Source organism: Balaenoptera acutorostrata, chromosome 1 (genome assembly GCF_949987535.1).
Source record: "Balaenoptera acutorostrata chromosome 1, mBalAcu1.1, whole genome shotgun sequence".
Classification (NCBI taxonomy): Eukaryota; Metazoa; Chordata; class Mammalia; order Artiodactyla; family Balaenopteridae; genus Balaenoptera; species Balaenoptera acutorostrata.
This window is the reverse complement of record NC_080064.1, coordinates 35,191,865-35,211,746: the sequence shown is the minus strand read 5'-3', so window position 1 is coordinate 35,211,746 and position 19,882 is coordinate 35,191,865. Positions and strand designations below refer to the sequence as shown.

The following is a 19,882-nucleotide window of genomic DNA, read 5'->3' as shown; positions in this document are numbered from 1 at the left end:
ATTGAGATTCCTGGACCACCACCCTGTTACCTCACCACCAACCAATCGGAAGAAAGTCATACACCCTGAAGTCATTACCCCAAAAGATGCCTTTTAAAACTCTTCCCTGAAAACCATTGGGGACTTCAGGTCTTTTGAGCAGGAGCCACCCATTCTCCTTGCTTGGCCCGTGCAGTAAGCCTTCCTCTGCTCCAAATTCCAATGTTTGTTTGTCCTCACCGTGCTTCGGGCACATGGACTTGGGTTCAATGACAAAAACCGAGACTCTCCTTGCCTGTCTTCACAGGTGTGCCCACTATTGAATAGCACACAGTAGGGATTCAATAAATAGACTCAATGAATCCAGTGAATTGAATGAATTGGGTAAGGCTTAGATTCAATAGCACAGCTATTATTTTCTATATCATTTGACCATCCTTTCTAGTTCAGTGGTCTGAGGAAGCAAGGATCACACATAAAAAGTCAGTGTGTCTCAACTTAAGGGGTCTTTTAAAAAATTTCTGGTTACTTTCCCTCTCCCTTTGGTCTCCCTCTCTACCTCCAATTGAAGGTGAAGAAGAAAGAGGAGGAGAATAAGGAGGGAAAGGGGGAGGAAGGGAAGGAGCAGCAGAAATCATCCTTCAGTATAGTTTTATACCAACTATTTAGAATAATTTTTTAAAAATTGATAATATCCAATGTTGATGAGGTTGTGGAAAAACTAGTACACTCAAACTGCTAGTGAAAATAAATAATGATGTCTAGTATTTGTTAAGCTTTTACTAAGTGCTAAATACATGCTTCATTTCATTTGGTCCTCACAACTCTATGGGATAGGAACTACCATTGCTCCCATTTTATGGATTAAGAAATTGAGGCTTAAAGAGTTCAACTATAGAAAACAATCTTTTTTAAAAGTAATTCGACAAGTGACGTATCAAAACTATTGACATTTATATCTTTAGCCCAATTATGCTGATCTTGTAAATGTGTTTTATGGAGTACTCAAGAGAAGAAAAGAGCTACATTTACAAACACTTTCATCACAGCATAATCTTAAATAGTAAAAGAGTAGAAACAAAGGTCAAACAACAAGAGAATTTATAGGACATCAACATGATAGAATACCATGTGGCTTTTTAAAAAAATTATTTATTTTTATTTATTTATTTTTGGCTGCACTGGGTCTCTTTTACTGCGCGCGGGCTTCTCATTGCAGTGTCTTCTCTTGTTGTGGAGCAGAGGCTCTAGGCACGCGGGCTTCAGTAGTTGCAGCACGCAGGCTCAGTAGTTGTGGCTCACGGGCTCTAGAGTGCAGGCTCAGTAGTTGTGGCGCACGGGCTTAGTTGCTCCGCGGCATGTGGGATCTTCCCAGACCAGGGCTCGAACCTGTGTCGCCTGCATTGGCAGGTGGATTCTTAACCACTGCACCACCAGGGATGCCCTACCATGTGGCTTTTGAAAGAATAATTATGAAGACTGTTGAAACATGGGAAAATGTTTTATGAAATATTAAATTTAAAACCAGACTATGAAAATGAATATACAATATGATAACCATTTAAAATATATACATTTGAATAAGAACCAGAAAAGAATAAATGAAAATAGTTGTGTTAAGAATGTGGGCTTTATAGGGTTTTTTTTTTCCTCAAATATTTGCTTTAAGGTGATTACATTGTTTTTACTTTTAAATTAAAAAATAAATAAGAAAATACCCTTTATAATAAGAATAGAAAGAATGCTGAATTAGCTGTATATGTGCTCTACTGAACAAAATCCTAATTAGGGACTTCCCTGGCGATCCAGTGGTTAAGACTTTGCCTTCCAGTGCAGGGGGTGTGGGTTCGATCCCTGGTTGGGGAGCTAAGATCCCACATGCCTTGAGGCCAAAAAACTAAAACATAAAAAACAGAAGCAATATTGTAACAAGTTCAATAAAGACTTTAAAAAAAATGGTCCACATCAAAAAAAATCTTTAAAAAAAACCCCTAATTAAACCACTGAACTTAAGTCACGACATTGATCAATACAAGGCATTTGAGGATACCAAACAAACTTGAGAAATCCATTTTTAGAACAGGTTTAATGAATTTATCAGCAATTTTGAAGACTCCTGGTTGACGTCCAGTGAGGATCTGTCATAACTCTTCTCCACGTCATGCTCCACCCTCACGCCCAAGCTTTAAGTTAGCAGCTTTGATCAGCCTAGTTTTAGACACCAGTGATTTTATAGTTCTGACTTGGCCTTATTCTTGGATGCGATGTGTTTTTTTCAGAGAAGCCACGTTTATGTATCCAGCTTCAGAATTCTGTGAACACGAAAGAGACTCGAGGGACTTGGGGTTTGCCATTGCTTCTTCTGACCTATGTTCTTCAGTTTCTTGAAGACTTCCAGCTGACTCTACCAAACCCGTTCCTGAAAAACTAAGAATGGCCATGTGTGAGGACTTTGTATAGACAGGATCTCTCGGCAGCACTTTGGGGTTACAGAGTTAAGGCATCAATAGAATTTCAACTTTTGCAGGATCTTAGTTCCCCCTTGGCAGTGAAAGCACGGAGTCCTAACCACTGGACCACTGGGAAAGTCCCTGCTATGCTTTCTCAAGCCAGCAACTAGAACTAGCTAGGCAGCCATAACTCTCAGGCATGCAGATGACTGTCTTGATTTTACTCACCTGGAGTTTGGTAAGGGCACAATTTTATTCAATACTTCAAATTCAGGGATGTCACTAATTGTTGTTTCCTTAAAGAAAAGAAAGGATGAATATTAAAAAATTATAATGATAAACCATTGGCGATATGATCCTAGAACTTATGCTTTATATATATTTTTGGTTAAAAATATAATCCCCTCACCTTACACCTGTTAGACTAGCTATCATCAAAAAGACAAGAGATAACAAATGCTGGAGAAGATGTGGAAAAAAGGGAACTCTTGTGCACTGTTGGTGGGAATGTAAATTGGTGCAGCCACTATGGAGAACAGTATGGAGGTTCCTCAAAAAATTAAGAAGAGAACTACCATATGACCCAGCTATCCCACTTCTGGGTATATATCTGAAGGAAATGAAAACACTGTCCCAAAGAGATATCTGCACTCCATGTTTATAGCAGCATTATTTACAATAGCCAAGATATGGAAGCAACTTAAGTGTCCACTGATAGAGGAATGGATAAAGAATATGCGTACAATAGAATACTACTCAGCAAAAAACAAATTCTTTTAACAAAATAAGGAAATCCTGCCATTTGTGACAACACAGATGGAACTTGAGGTCATCAGGTTGAGTGAAATAAGTCAGACAAAGAGAAAGACAAATACTGTATGAACTCATATACACTGGGAGTTTAAAAAAACCAAACTTATTGAAATAGAGACCAGATTTGCGGTTGTCAGGGATGGGGGAATTAGGTGAATGTGGTCAGAGGTATGAACTTCCCTTGTAAGAGAAATAAGTTCTAGGGATGTAATGTACAACATGATGATATACTTAACAGTACTGTATTTTATATATTGAAAGTAGCTAAGAGAATAGATCTTAAAATTTCTTGTCATGAGGAAAAAAAAATTGTAACTATATGAGATGATAGATGTTAACTAATCTTATTGTGGTGATCATTTTGCAATACATATATATATCAAATCATTATATTGTACACCTTAAACTTATACAATGTTATATGTCAATTATATCAACAAAATTGGGGGGAAAACTGTAATCCCTAATACCTATAGAATATTTGGTAACTATACATGTCATACTTTCAACAACAAAAAACCAAACAACCCAATTAAAAAATGGGCAGAGGAGCTAAATAAACATTTTTTCCCAAAGAAGACATACAGATAGCCAATAGGCACATGAAAAGATGTTCAACAACACCAGTTATTAGGGAAGTGCAAATCAAAACCACAATGAGATATTACCTCACGCCCGTTAGAATGGCTGTTATCATAAAGGCAAGAAATAACAAGTGTTGGCAAGGAAAAAAGCAAACCCTCGTATACTGTTGGTCAGAATGTAAATTGGTGCAGCCACTATGGAGAACACTATGGAAATTCCTAAAAAAATTAGGAACTACCACACAATCCAGTCCCACTTCTGGGTATTTACCTGAAGAATACAAAAACAGTAATTTGAAAAGCTATATGCACCCCTATGGCATTATTTATAATAGCCAAGATATGGAAACAACCTAAGTGCCCATCAAAGGATGAATGGATTAAGTAGATTATACATATATAAAAATGATATCTTGCCATTTGTGACAACATGTGTGGACCTTGAAGGTATTATGCTAAGTGAAATAAGTCAGACAGAGAAAGACAAATAACATATGATTTAACTCACATGTGGAATAATAATAATAAAAAAGAACAAACCAAACCAAACAAAAATAAACACATAGATACAGAGAACAGAGTAGTGGTTACCAGAGGGGAAGGTGTGGGAGGGTGAAATGGGCAAAAGGGGGATGGATGGATGGATGGAAACTAAACTTTTGGTGGTGAGCACGCTGTAGTGTATACAGAAGGCAAGGTATAATGTTACACACATGAAACTGATATAATGTTATAAACCAGTGTTACCTCAATAAATAAAATTATTTTAAAAATAATAACTGGGCTTCCCTGGTGGCGCAGTGGTTGAGAGTCTGCCTGCCGGTGCAGGGGACACGGGTTCGAGCCCTGGTCTGGGAAGATCCCACATGCCGCGGAGCAACTAGGCCCGTGAGCCACAATTACTGAGCCTGCGCTCTAGAGCCTGTGCTCTGCAACGAGAGGCCGCGATAGTGAGAGGCCCGCGCACCGCGATGAAGAGTGGCCCCCACTTGCCGCAACTGGAGAAAGCCCTCGCACAGAAACGAAGACCCAACACAGCCATAAATAAAAAAAAAAAAAAAAAAAAAAAAAAGCGAAGAGACCAAATATTAGAGAGGTTTAATAACATTTAAGCAGTTAAGCAGTTATTTACAAAAAACAACAACAACAAAATTAAATGCCATACTTTTTATATTAGTGCTTTTCACTGTTAGCTTGCTTTTCATATCCACTTTTCTACATGAATTACCTCATATTAGCTGATATAATCATTCCATTCTATATGATGAGTTTCTAATACTCTGGTAAACATTTTCTGTCCCTTTAAATCATAAAAAACAAGTAACTGTTTTGAGCTCCATTACTTTAAAAACCAAATATTCTTTCTCAGAAAAATGTAGACCAAAACAGACCAGAGGCCTACTCACAGAGCATATAAAGACCATGTCAGAAAATGCGGGTTTTATTCTGAAGACTGCGGGAAATCCTCACACAGTGTTGAGTCATCAGCTCAGACTACATGTATTTTCTAAAGACCCCTCTGGCTATAGACTATAAGAACCATAGAACTTCAAAAGACAAAGCCTGGGAAGATGGGACAGGGGAGATGAGATGTGTCTTCCCAAGCAAGGGAAATACATGATTCAGAGGAGGAAACGGCGGAGCTTTTGGGGAAACAGTGAATAGGCTAGTTTCTTTTGATCAGGTTTGTCAGAAAGGTATTTGGAATATGGAAAGTTCTTATGTGGCTTCAGTTCTGGTTTAGACATCAATAACTCCAGAAGCCTTCCCTAGCCACCCCAGACAGGTTGAGACACCACTCCCCCTGCTTCCTCAGCATTCTGGGCCTACTGCTCTTGTAGAACTTAGCGCATGGCAGTTGTCAGTTACATGATTGTCACTCTCACTGGGCCCGAGTTCTGGGAAGACAGACAGTATCTCTTGTTCACCATCATATTTAAACCATATGGGGAACAGCATGAGGCCTGGCACACTGTATATGGTCCATAAATATGTGTTGAATGAATAAACTTTGTCTTATAGACAAAGGCAGTCTCTGAAACTCTTTGACGTGAAGTACTATGAAATCAAGCAGTGTTTCACAATGATGGGTCTAGTGGCGTGGGCAGGGCAGATTAGAAGAGGAGGAAAGACTGAAAGGAGATGAGTTAAGAAGTTGTTGCCGTGACCCAGGTGCTAAGTATTTGGGATACAATGGGTAACAAGATGGGCAGAGTTCCTGCTCTCTTGGAGTTTATAAACCAACTGAGAAGAAAGATGGAATTACAATACAGGCAGCAACATGGTCTATTACATACGCTATGTCCCTGGTTACTCCAATGCCCCTGCAAGGGAAACAGTTGACTTGGAGTATTATGAGATAGTGGCTAAGAGCAGGGACCAGAGAGTGCTGTTTTCAGTCCTTGTTTTCCTATTTATCAGCTATGTGACCTTGGGCAATGATGTCACTTCACCTCTCCAGGTCTCAGTTTCTTCAACTGTGAAAGTGGGAATGACAGGCTTTTCACATAAGATTATCTTGTGGATTACAGGAGATAATATACATAAAATGCTTAGAACAGTCCCAGGCACATAGTAAGCACCCAACGAATGTCAAGCTGTCACCACTGTAGCCCCAAGAAAGGAAGCGAGCTAGGATATGTCTGATCTCAGGGATCTATATACTGAGCTATTTGCATATGTGGTAATCACCAAGAATCAACAGATCTTGGAAATGTAAGCAGTAGCTACGTGGCCTTTGACATATCATTCAACTTCTCTGGGTTTTATCTCCCTTCTGCGTAAAATGAGAGGATTGGATTGGAGGATCCTTAAGATTCTAAGTTTATAAACAGTTTTGGAGTTTATTCCAATAGGTGTCAAGATGTTACAACTTGGTACCTTTGTCACACGTGGGATACTGAGCTTGATGTACTCTAGTTCTGACCCATGTGACATTTCTTATCTTGATTTGATGACAATATTGTGGATCTCAAAACCACTGGTCCTAAAAAATACTCCTTTAAGGCCTGTAACTCAGCACCAACAATACTATAGTATTTATTCATGTATATGTCTGTCCTTTTCTACTAGACTGAAGGTCTCTGAAAACAGGAACTATCTTCCATATTCCTAGGACCTATCACAGTTCTTGGAATTAATAAATGTTTGTTGAGGGCTTCCCCGGTGGTGCAGTGGTTAAGAATCCACCTGCCAATGCAGGGGACACGGGTTCGAGCTGTGGTCTGGGAAGATCTCACAAGCCGCAGAACAACAAAGCCTGTGCGCCACAACTACTGAGCCTGACGCTCTAGAGCCTGCGAACTACAACTACTGAGCCCGTGTGCCACAACTACTGAAGCCTGCACGCCTAGAGCCCGTGCTCCGCAACAAGAGAAGGCACCGCAATGAGAAGCCCGTGCACCACAATGAAGAGCAGCCCCCGCTCCCCGCGACTAGAGAAAACCCACGTGCAGCAACGAAGACCCAACACAGCCAAAAATAAATGGATAAAAATAATAAAGTTCCCTTTAATAAATAAATAAATGTTTGTTGAATGAATGATTAAGTAAAAGAGTGAATGACTAGACAATTAAGAACAGTTGTAGCTCAAGCAAAGACATAAACTGTTGGAAATTAGATCACATCATTTGGCAGTTCTACTTTTTTTTTTTTAACATTTTTATTGGAGTATAATTGCTTTACAATGGTGTGTTAGTTTCTCCTGTATAACAAAGTGAATCAGCTATATATATACATATATCCCCATATCTCCTCCCTCTTGCATCTCCCTCCCATTCTCCCTATCCCACCCCTCTAGGTGGTCACAAAGCACCGAGCTGATCTCCCTGTGCTATGCGGCTGCTTCCCACTAGCTATCTATTTTACATTTGGTAGTGTATATATGTCCATGCCACTCTCTCACTTCGTCCCGCTTACCCTTCCCCCTCCCATGTCCTCAAGTCCATTCTCTACATCTACGTCTTTATTCCTGTCCTGCCCCTAGGTTCTTCAGAACCATTTTTTTTTTTTTAGATTCCATATATATGTGTTAGCATATGGTATTTGTTTTTCTCTTTCTGACTTACTTCACTCTGTATTACAGACTCTAGGTCCATCCACCTCACTGCAAATAACTCAATTTCGTTTCTTTTTATGGCTGAGTAATATTCCATTGTATATATGTGCCACATCTTCTTTATCCATTCATCTGTCGATGGACACTTAGGTTGCTTCCATGTCCTGGCTATTGTAAATAGAGCTGCAATGAACATTTTGGTGCATGACTCTTTTTGAATTATGGTTTTCTCAGGGTATATGCCCAGTAGTGGGATTGCTGGGTCGTATGGTAGTTCTATTTTTAGTTTTTTAAGGAACCTCCATACTGTTCTCCATAGTGGCTGTATCAATTTACATTCCTACCAACAGTACAAGAGGGTTCCCTTTTCGCCACACCCTCTCCAGCATTTATTGTTTGTAGATTTTTTGATGATGGCCATTCTGACTGGTGTGAGGTGATACCTCTTTGTGGTTTTGATTTGCATTCCTGTAACGATTAGTGATGTTGAGCATCCTTTCATGTGTTTGTTGTCAATCTGTATATCTTCTTTGGAGAAATGTCTATTTAGGTCTTCTGCCCATTTTTGGATTGGGTTGTTTGTTTTTTTGATATTGAGCTGCATGAGCTCCTTGTATATTTTGGAGATTAATCCTTTGTCAGTTGCTTCATTTGCAAATATTTTCTCCCATTCTGAGGGTTGTCTTTTCGTCTTGTTTACGGTTTCCTTTGCTGTGCAAAAGCTTTTAAGTTTCATTAGGTTCCATTTGTTTATTTTTGTTTTTATTTCCATTTCTCTAGGAAGTGGGTCAAAAAGGACCTTGCTGTGATTTATGTCACAGAGTGTTCTGCCTATGTTTTCCTCTAAGAGTTTTATAGTGTCTGGCCTTACATTTAGGTCTTTAATCCATTTGGAGTTTATTTTTGTGTATGGTGTTAGGGAGTGTTCTAATTTCATTCTTTTACATGTAGCTGTCCAGTTTTCCCAGCACCTCTTATTGAAGAGGCTGTCTTTTCTCCACTGTATATTCTTGCCTCCTTTATCAAAAATAAGGTGACCATGTGTGTGTGGGTTTATCTCTGGGCTTTCTATCCTGTTCCATTGATCTATATTTCTGTTTTTGTGGCAGTTCTACTTTTGAGAAAATCTGCAAAACAACTCAAAAACTTGGAAACTATCACCTTTCTGAGACCAAACATGATGTAGGCCTTAACGCTTATAGCAGTAGTACCCAATGAGCAGGATCTACTGTGAAATATCCTAGGAAGAAACGCCTAGCAGGTGATACAAGCCAGGGAAGAAAGCAAGCAGCCTCCATCCTGGAGTCAGAATGCAGCTCTGCTTTCTGAAGTCCCTCTGGCTGACTGCTCACCAGCCAGACTCTGGACCTCATCTGAACAGAGAGCCTTATTTGCTGCAGCTCTCTGGACTTGGCTACTTGCCAGCACGTTTTTTTTGTAACATAATTGCTTTTCTCTGACTCAGATGTTCTCCTTAGGCTTGACTCCTTGCCAGAGCAGACTAGCTTCACTTTACCTTTCTGAGCCTCAGATGGGCTCATCTCTCAGCTGGGGCAAGAATAATACATGTTAAACAGGATAGCTGAGAAGGAGGCATCTGTGTGAGGACATTTAACATCCGTTCATTCTCAAATATTTATGGAGTACCTGTCCATAGATACAATGGCATATGAGATGCAACCCTTGCCCTCCAGGATGTCGCTGCTGAGACGATGAGACAGAGAAGTGAAAAGGTGATGACAATACAGTGTGTTAAGGAAGAAGCTAGGAGGCATACACGAATTGCTTTGGGATCACACAGGAGGAGCACGCTGAACAAAGGCTGACCCAGTGAAGAGCAAAGCTGGTCCAGAGCAGTCTGAAGGCCTGCTGCCCCGGTGTGCAGCCGGCGAGCCTCTTCGCTGCAGTCCACCGTGAGGCCAAGTGCAGGCTACAGCTACGTGCAGAAGATGAAGGAAAGTGAGAACAGCAAGCCTTACCTCCCCTCTGCGGATCTGGATGCTCCTTATGATCCGTTCTAAGAGACCAACCTGCTGGGTGAGCCGGAGACGGTTTTCTTGTAGCTGCTTATTTTCTTTATCCAGGAAAAGTACTCTAAGGATGGCATAAATCAGAGGCATAACTAAACATTTCTGTATCCTTCCTAAAAACTCTCTCCCATTTCCCACTAGCTCTGAGTCTTAGCCCACTGCCAGATTTTAGAACCAACTTTGCCAGAATAATTCCCACCATATTCCAAGACCAAGTGAAAAATGAATAAGCCTCTGGCTTGTACACCATCATTAAATACATACTGAGAACAGAGACACACTATATGCAAGAATACGAAAGGCACAATTCCAGCCCTCGAGAAACTTAAGGAAGGATACGATCCCATTTAGGGGAGGGACTCTGCATCCCTTCAAACACTGTTCATCTGGTTGCATCTGGTTCATACACAGCCATACATTGTGTATGAACACTGTTCATACACAGCCTACATCTGGTTCTGATCTCAGTCATCCCATGCTTTTGTTTCAGTAGTAGTATTAGTAGTAGTAGTAGTAGAAGTAAAAATAGTAGTAGCAGCAGCAACCATTTACCAAGTACTTACCATGTACGTTAGGTATTGCAACCTATCCACACAGTAAGCACTTAAAACTTTTCATGTATTAGCTCCTTTAATCCTCACAACAACCCCATAAAAGAGATACTGTTATGAAGCCTATTTTGCAGATGAGGAAACTGAGGCTCAGAGTGGGGAAAGTAACTTGTGTGAGAAGATAAAACCAGAAAGTCATTGAGCTGGGATGCCAGCCTTCTTCTCTCTTGGTCTATACCTTGATTCCATAGGTCCCAAATGATAAACATGAGTGTCAACACACACAAAGGGATGGGCCCGAATGAGCATAGCTGGGTCCTCAGGAGGCAATGTTGCCATGAAAGAGCCTATCTGAATGCCCAGCCCGCCTTCTCCATGATATTTTTCTTTTTAATTTCACAACTCTGCCACTTGTATGAACTGCTAAAAACAGCAGAATGGCAGAGAAACAGTTATCAGATGGGCCGCAAACTCAAAGGACTACCTCTGGAAAGATCTCTTTGTGGAGGGAGAAACCTCCTCTTTGTGGAGCTGACAGGTGACTCAGGCAGGCACCTACCTGCTCTGGACGGAAGATATTATCCATTTATTGCCGTGGATCAATTCCTCTTGCTCTGTGAGCTGCTCCAGAAGTTTCCTCTTTTCTAGGAGCAGGATATCATTTTGGGTGGTGATCTGGTCCTGGAATGCCTTCTCCTAGGGATAATAAAGCCCCCTAATTACCCCAGGAGGAAAAAGAATCACACATTTAAGAGCATCAGCCTGTTTCTAAACTCTGACAGCAAATTGCCTTGTGAACTTCTTTTCTCCTGTCTTCTAGTCTGTCTTTGTCTGTTTGCTGAATTGTCAGCTAGATGGTTCTTCTATTTATCTTGGTTATTTTATGTCACGTATTTTGTTTGGACATTTACTCATTCTTTTGGGTTAACATTTAAAAATATCTGAACACTCAACTCCCAATAAGGTCCCAATGCTCTCATCTGTATTCTAATTCCATAGGTATCGAGTCACTAACAAATACAACTGAATTCTCTGAATCTCCATATTGAGAAAGATTTCCATGTAACACATTTCCATCTGCTTTGTAGTTATAGTCTTTTTAAGGCAAAGGGAGGAAGATGGGAATCTAGCCACCTCACCTGACAACTAATGTCAGGGTCTCAGTTGGCTTGGCAAGTTCAGCATGTAAACCAGGTACCAAAAATATTCTTGCAGTATTATTATGAACTTTCATCAAATCTTTAACCATGGTCATTTTTAAGTCTTTTGTCATTTACAGACAGTTCTGGGTGTACTCTGATGATTTTGCAAATATGTTCCTATAAAAGAGTTTCATCTTCAAGAAATTCATGGAAAAGACTCTGACAAGTACAGGTTTCTGGTAACTGACTGTACTGCTGAACTGAATGAATAAGCATTTTCAGAACTCTAATGAAAAACTGATGAACTCATAAAAGTGCTAACAAAAGATCAAGATGAAAAAAAAAGAAATTAATTACATGGGACTGAGTGAACTGATGAGGATGAGTATAATTTTTGTGACTTTCTGTCTGAATTAAAAAAAAAAAAATCCCACAAGGACTCAGAGGAAAAGAATATACAAATCAATTTTCACTGCAAAGTAAAGGAGCTGTTACAGTGGAGGATTACTGGACTGAATGTCAATATTATGACATAGTATAAGTGTGTTTCATGTTTGGTAATTGCAATCATTGTTGCTTTTGTTGTGGTCATCCATGTACAATGCTTGGTGTCAGTCTATCTATCTCTTGTAAAAATAAAATACAGTGTGTGTGTGTGGAAAAAAAAAAAAAAATTCTTGCAGTGATGATGCTGAAATGATTTCTAGCTTGACACCATGTTTCATTTTCTACTGGAAGCAATAGCTAGCGAAGTTATAGCTAAAATGATAAAGGATTATATTTTGTGAAAAAACACTAACATTCTTATATTGAGTCAGCAGATATTAGTAAATATCACTGTTGGTGAGGAGTTTAGAAGCTCACAAGTGTAGAACTGCCCTTCTCACTTCACCAAGAACCTGTCAATGGTAACAGGCAAGTGCCTTCACCTATTTGTGTTTGTTTCCACCTGCCAGGTGTGGGAGCAAGTGGGAATGGGAGGAGAAAAACCACCTCTGGTAGATGGGTGAATCACAGGGTTAAGAGGGGCAACATTCTTTCTTTTAATAAGGTACTAATATAGATCATTCAGAAAAGACTGTCCATATATGTGGTATCTAAAAAAACCCAAGCAACAAAAAAAACCAGACTCATAGATACAGAGAACAGACTGGTGGTTGCCAGAGGTGGAGAGGGGTGGGCGAAATGGGTGAAAGCAGTCAAAAGGTACAAATTTCCGGTTATTAATAAGTCATAAAGATATAATGTACAGCATGATGACTATAGTTAGTAATACTGTATTGCATATGAGAAAGTTGTGAAGACAGTAGATCTTAAAAGTTCTCATCACAAGAAAAAATTTGTAACTATGTGTGGTGATGGATGTTAACTAGACTTATTGTGGTGAACATTTAGCAATATATATAAATATCAAATCATTATGTTATATACCAGAAACTAATAAAATGTTATGTCAATTATAATTCAAAATGAAAGAAAGAAAGAAAGAAAGAAAGAAAGAAAGAAAGAAAGAAAGACTGTCCATCTATTATTAAGGAATTGTAAGGAAGGAGATTACAGTATGTTTTGAAACAAACTCTTCCAGATTTTAAAGTCCTTCATCCAGGACCCTTCAATGTCTAACGATAGTCTTGCCTGCTATTATTTAAATATATTTATGATAAGGATTGAGAATATAAGCAGCTACCCCACAAATAATGCTCTCTGCAGTTATATCTGGATTAGAAAGGAAATTGAGTGGGGCAGGCTACTGACACCCTGCCCATTGGAAATACTGTAATTTTTTGGAACCAAAAAATCAGGACATCTACTCTAATAATAGGATAAAATATCTGGGGAAATCTGGTTTGGGTGGTCACACAGTCAGAGGACTAAGCTGGCTCACTGTATAAAGAGAAGGCTGAAGGAATGAAGCCCCCCAAAGTGGCATTATTTTCTGGAGATTAGGTGCTTAGAAAGTGAGCCCAGCTTTTGTATGCTCGGGGCTCTGGTTCACGGGCCCTAAAATAAGTAAAATCAGGAGCTCCAGGTTTGTACCACTGTGGTACATCTACTGATTAACATGCTTCTAAGAGATTTTACACTAAGAAGAAAATAACATTTATGAAAATTTATATGTGCCAGGTCCCACGTTAGGCATTTTGTATTTTAATCCTCACGAAAACCTTGTGAGGTAGGGATTATTTCCCCATTTTACAGAGGAAGAAAATGATGCACAGGGACTCGGGCAAGGTCACAGAACTATCAAGTGGCAGGGCTGGACTTTGCATCCAAGTCTGTCCAAGGCCAACACCTACCACTCTTTCCTCGCCTCTGCTTACTTGCCGTCTCCAGTTAATTTCATGGTGGCCTGTGGTTTTTTGGGCAGATATGTTAGTTTCCTAGGCCAGCTGTAACAAATTACCACAAACTGGGTAGCTTAAAACAACAAGAATTTATTTTCTCACAGTTCTGGAGGCCAGTAAGGTGTGGACAGGGTTAGTTCTGGGGGCGCTGAGGGAGAATCAGTTCCATGTCTCTCTCCTAGCTGGTAGTTGCTAGCAATCCTTGGTGTTTCTTGGCTTGTGGCTTCATGACTCCGATCTCTGCCTCTATCATCACATGGCCTTCTTCCCCTGTGTCTGTCTTTGTGTGTGTCTTTTCCTCTTCTTATAACGATACTAGTCATATCGGATTTAGGGTTCACGCTAACCAGTATGACCTCATTTTAACTGTTTATGCCTGAAAACACCTTACATCCAAATTAGGTCACATTCTGAGGCTCTGGGTAGACATGAATTTTGGGGGTACACTGGAACACAGTACAGTCAGGAAACATGCCTGCTGAAAGCAGGAGGCTGGTTTTGCCATGTACGCCTGGAAGTGGAAGGCAGGCATCACAAGGAAGAATGGGTAATACAGAATAGGTTGATGATATTTCTGGGGGGCCCATGAACCAGGGTTGCTACTTTCTTCTGTTATATTTTCTATATTGTCTTCCTAGTTGTGGATCTGAGTCTTTAAAAATTGGATGAATTAGTGCCAAAATAGGAGGGTACTGCAAAATCTAACATATTTTCCTTTTTTACTACAGTTTAGAGTATCAAGAGGATTTTTTAAAACTAAAAACACAACAATAGTGACCCATCTGTTATAATCCTCAGATGTTTTCTGTGTGTAATCTAAGGATTCTTACCCTGGAGTCCTATAATAGCCCATGGAATAACTGAATTTACATCAACTGTTTTGGTATCCTTGGCACATAGTGGTGGTATGATGAAAATTTGTTGGGTGAAGAAATGAGTAATTTAGGACCGAGGACAATGTTTTCAAAATTCTGAAATGGGCTGGGGATCTCCAGAAGGGAAACATTCCTGGCCAAATCAGTTGCTCTCCATTTTGAATCGATGTAGTTTAATGCTCTCAAGGCCATTTGTCATTTGATCCCATTCATCTGTCCCATTTCCTTTTTACCCACACACTAGAAAGTCACAGGGGCGACAAGACAAACAAAGAAACCAGGGATATTTAGAAAACAGCCTGAAGGCACCAGTCAAGGACTGATAAAAGAATAGGGGTCACCTGTTTTCACTGCCATTTTAAAACTGACAGAAGTGTGAGGCAAAATGAAGGCTGCATAAAGTAGGAATGAGTTACGGAGGGTGGTCTGGAAGTCTCTGCTGCAGGGTGATTAAGAAGATATTTTCATTTGAAGGCAAGACACTAGTCCTAAGCAGCAGTGCAGAATATTTTCAGTGTCTAATTTGATCTAGCATCACTATGAGTCTTACACACTTTGGGGCAGGGCTTAAACAATTACTCAAATTGAAAAAGGGTGCAAAGAAAAGAAATGGAAACCTGGGCTATGAAGAGGCCACAAATACATTAAAAAACGAATGGGCTTCCTCCAGATGACCAACACCAGCATCACCAGTGAGCTCTCCACCTTTTCCCCTCACCTTTTCCATTTGTTGCCGCAGGGCTCCAATCTCATTTTCAAGTTGTTTGATTCTCTCATCTCGGAGATCTACTTCATGAACTAAACGATCCTTGACTCTGCGAAGCTTGGCTTTGTGGTGGTGATGCTTCTCATTATAGTTTCTACAAAAGCAAATTTAAATATAGGTGCACCTGAACACAGTGAAAACTATTTTGCCTCCTCAGTACGCACCTTTCTTGGGTTTCTGCTTCTTGCTTTGTCAGGGCCTGGCACCAGAGATGGAGACTTGTCCTGCCTCACATCTGCAGGACTTCTTGCCCCCAAGTTGGGGGAATGGACCAAGTACAACCTCCTAAATAACACAAGATTCAGTCATCCCCAACTCAGGAAACTCCTTGACTTCTGATCCCTGACATCCAAAAATTTGGAATCCTACTCCACTGATTCAGCCATCAATTTAAACATTTCTAGTTCTTGGCTACACCCTTGGACAGTGATATAACCCACTACTTCTATCTTGTCTATTTTCCAGATAACTGGGTTTGCTCTCAGTCCTTGCCTTGAGTCTAGACTTTTAAATGCCAATTCTATATGTCTCTGCTCAAGACTCTGATTCTGACATAAATTTGACTTACCACTAATAAACGCATGAAAAGATGTTCAACATCATTAGCTATAAAGAAAATGCAAATCAAAATTACAATGAGATGCCACTTCACACCTAGTAGAATGGATACAATAAAAAAGAAAGATAATAACAAGTGCTGAGAAGGATGTGGAGAAACTGGAACACTCATACACTGCTGGTAGGAATGGCAAATGGAAAAAGCCTGGCAGTTTCTCAAATGGTTAAACGTAGAGCCATATGACCTAGCAATTCCATTCCTAGGTATATACCCAAGAGAAATGAAAACATACGTCCACACAAAAACTTGTACGTGAATGTTCATAGTAGCACTATTCACAACAGCCAAAAGGTTAAAACAACCCAAGTTTCCATCAACTGATGAATCGATAAACAAAATATGGAGTATCCGTACAATGGAACATTATTCCGCTACAGAAAGGAATGAAGTACTGATACATGCTACAACATGAATGAACTTTGAAAGCACTATGCTAAGTGAAAGAAGCCAGTCACAAAGGACCACATATTTTACAATTCCATTCAGATGAAATGTCCAGAAGAGACAAATATAGAGTGAAAGAAAGTAGGTTAGTGATTGCCTGGGGCTGGGGGGTATAGCTAAAGGGTTTCTTTTTGGGGTAATGAAATGTTCTAAAATTGATTGCGGCGATGGATGTACAAATAAAAGCCTCTGATTTGTACACTTTCCATGGGTGAATTGTATGGTATGTGAATTATATCTCAATAAACCTGCTATTAAAAAAAAGACAACAAAAATCTGAGTTACCATTTCAAGCTACTACAACAGCTAACCTGAGTAAACAAGAAAATAGATTAAATCCTGCATACCACCACTAGGCAAACTGCTCTGAAGACGATTGTGCTTTCCAAATAAGAATATTGTTACTCAGAAAGTGCTTCTTCAAATTAAAAATTAAGAACTTTCACTTTGAACCTAAGGCAGGAGATAGATGGGCTCCAGGGTAGCCATTTACAACTGGCCTCCTGTTCACATTTCTTGGGGCGAGAAAAAGGTGGGCTTCCGGCTGGACACTTACAAGTAACTAGCCTCCTGTTTGCATTTCCTGAGACAGGAGATAGGTGGGCTCCAGGTTAGGCATTTACAGCCAGCCTCCTGTTTGTTTGCTCTCCGAAATGGAAGTAACAGCAGAAACAGGGTAAAGAGTCAGGCTTTGTCTCCTGTGGATGCCTTAAGATAACAGTCATGGCAGGGACAGAGAAGGGCTAAACCCCGTTTGAGGAAAAGATCAAGAGGTCATACATTTCCTATCCTTGGGGCAAGGGAGACACTACACATGCGCAGAAAGCCTCCTTGGGGGTCAAAAAGGAGGGGGCACCACCCCATAATATGTGATGCTAAGGCGGCACCATAGGCCTCTGGGCTGGAATCCATCTTGGAAAAAAGTTGCGCACGCATGTTGGGGAGGGTGCTAGGGCAGGTCAGGTGTGGAAAAAGAAACCAGGTAATTGGCCAAAGGTATACAAAGACCTGGAAGAACTGCCCTATGTAAATGATTTAACCGCTTCTTTACTGCACTCCTCATCAGGGAGGACACCCACACCCTTTCTCTCCGGGTGTGCATCTCTGCCTTGCTTCTATCTTAACTAAACAAACTGTTTCTCTGTGTGCTCTCCCACTTGTTGTTGTGGTATGTCTCTAATAACAAACTTCGTACCCGTTTTTATAGTTTTTGCCTCCGTGAGAAATGCATTTTTCACTGCGGGCAAGAGCCAGGGGGTCTGGTGGCTAGGATTCCTGGTTTTCATACAGGCTACCGAGGTTCAATTCCTGGGCAGGGAATTAAGCTCTAGCTTCGCGCCACCGCTCACTGCTGCCTCTCCGAGATCAAATCTATGAGGTCTAATAACACAAAATCACTCTGAACCAGGATTTCTGCACTACTGACCTTTTGGGCCAGATAATTCTTTCGTGTAGAGAGCTGACCTGTACTTTGAAGAATGCTTAGCGGCATCCTTGGCCTCCACCCACAAGATGCTAGTAGCACCTTCTACAGTGTGACAACCTGAAAAGTCTCCACACATTGCCAAGTGTCCCCTTGCCCTGGAAGGCGAACTACCCCCTACTGAAAACCATTGCTCTAGCTAATGTTCCTAAACTAGGTTTGCTCTAAGCCAATAGCAATGGTTCTCAAACTGTGTTCTGACCAGCAACACCATCATCACCTGGCAACTTGTTAGAGATACAAAGTCTCAGGCTGTATCCTAGAATTACAGAATAAGAAAGTCTGGAGGAGGATCTGTGTTTTACTAGGTCCTCCAGGGGGTTCTGATGCAGGCTAAAGTTTGGGAGAAACCCTTGGGGGACCTCCTCACTACTTCTGTTTCATTGTAATCAGACTACTTGTGGCAGGCTGTAAGGGAAGAATGGCTTTTCGTCATTTCTGCTAACAGAACTCAAGTTCATTTAGGCATCCATCAGGATCCCTTGATCTCAAGGAAGGTGGGTGGGCCCCAGGTGTGTGCGGGGTGGGTTGAGGTGGGGATTGGGTGTGTGAGACAGGGAAGTCCAGCTGGGCATTTCAGGAAAAGCTGAGAACTTGAGCAAAGGTCTCTCTCTGCTCTGGCTGCCCTCCTGCCGAGGCTGTTACCTGCAGCTACAGCCGCTGCCTTGTAACCATGAGGTGTGAAGCCTAAGGACAAAGCCATCAGCCCGCCAAGCACGGCAGAGGAGAAGGAGGGAAAGAGCCTGTCCTTAAGCACGCTACTGAGCAGCTGAATCAATCTTCATAATCACCTTCCTCCAGATTTCTTGTTATATAAGAAAAAAAAAAAGTTTGTTTAAATATATTAGTCAGGTTTTTTGTTATCTGTGGTCAATTACATCCTGATATCTTAAAAACAGAAAAACTAAACAAACAAAAGAGTATTCTAATGCTCTCTCTAGCCTCTGATTTCCCTGATTGCCTAGAAATTTGAATAATGCCTTTTTAACTGAAAGGAAAAGTGTTTAAGGAATGAAGCATCTGCTCTCTGCCAGTGTAGGCACGGGAGGGCACAGTCATTCAGGCCTATGATGCTGGGCAGTTTGCCTATGTCAACTGTCTGGGGCTCTGACACTCAAACTGGAGGAAGTCCTAACTAAGTGAAGGGAACTAACGTGTGCTCCAGGCTTTTCACAAGACACCTCGCGTACTTTTAAAGCAAACTTGTGAAGGTGATGTCCTCACTCTATGACCCAGGAGATGGATGTTGTGCAGTAAACTCAGTGGGTCTGGGTTTCCAGTCCTTGACTGACTCCTGGGAGACAGCCTCTAAGCCCTTGGAATATCCTGCCTGATAATAATGTCTCTGTATACCTGTGGCTTTGGGCCACACCAGATATTTTATGCTAACAAAATGATTTATGGTGAATGCATTTTTGTTCACCTTGGGCCTGGGCCATGCTGGATCAGTTTGACTTTTCAGGGGTTGGAGAACTGGAGACTAAGTAGTTAAGGTCAATCACAGGAGCTCTCTCTGTCCTCCTGACTAATCCCCGATTAAATCCCTGGATGTCAAGGCTCAGGTGAGTTTCTCTGGCTGGGAATGCTTCATATATATTGTCACACAACGTTGCTGGGAGAATTAAGTACTGCCCGTACTACTCCACTGAGGACAATGGGAAGCTTGCTTGCATCTTGTCTCTCCTGAACTCTCGCTGCAGGCTTTTTTCCTTTGATGATTTTAATCTGTATCCTTTCACTGTAA

The 19,882-nt window shown here is 40.8% G+C and overlaps 1 protein-coding gene across 5 annotated transcripts in view; it reads right to left on the bottom strand.

Moving 5' to 3' along the window:
- Positions 1-1,166: 1,166 nt before the first annotated feature.
- CCDC30 (coiled-coil domain containing 30) overlaps positions 1,167-19,882 on the bottom strand; it is a 160,552-nt gene continuing 141,836 nt past the window's right edge. For all 5 annotated transcript variants that reach the window (XM_057531494.1, XM_057531500.1, XM_057531511.1 and 2 more), the window contains 5 exons: positions 15,545-15,686; positions 11,024-11,160; positions 9,863-9,977; positions 2,658-2,725; positions 1,167-2,406 (listed from right to left, as the gene is read on the bottom strand). In XM_057531494.1, the coding sequence (XP_057387477.1) occupies positions 2,229-2,406; positions 2,658-2,725; positions 9,863-9,977; positions 11,024-11,160; positions 15,545-15,686 (640 nt within the window). In that variant the 3' untranslated portion in view covers positions 1,167-2,228. The remainder of the gene's footprint in view (positions 2,407-2,657; positions 2,726-9,862; positions 9,978-11,023; positions 11,161-15,544; positions 15,687-19,882) is intronic.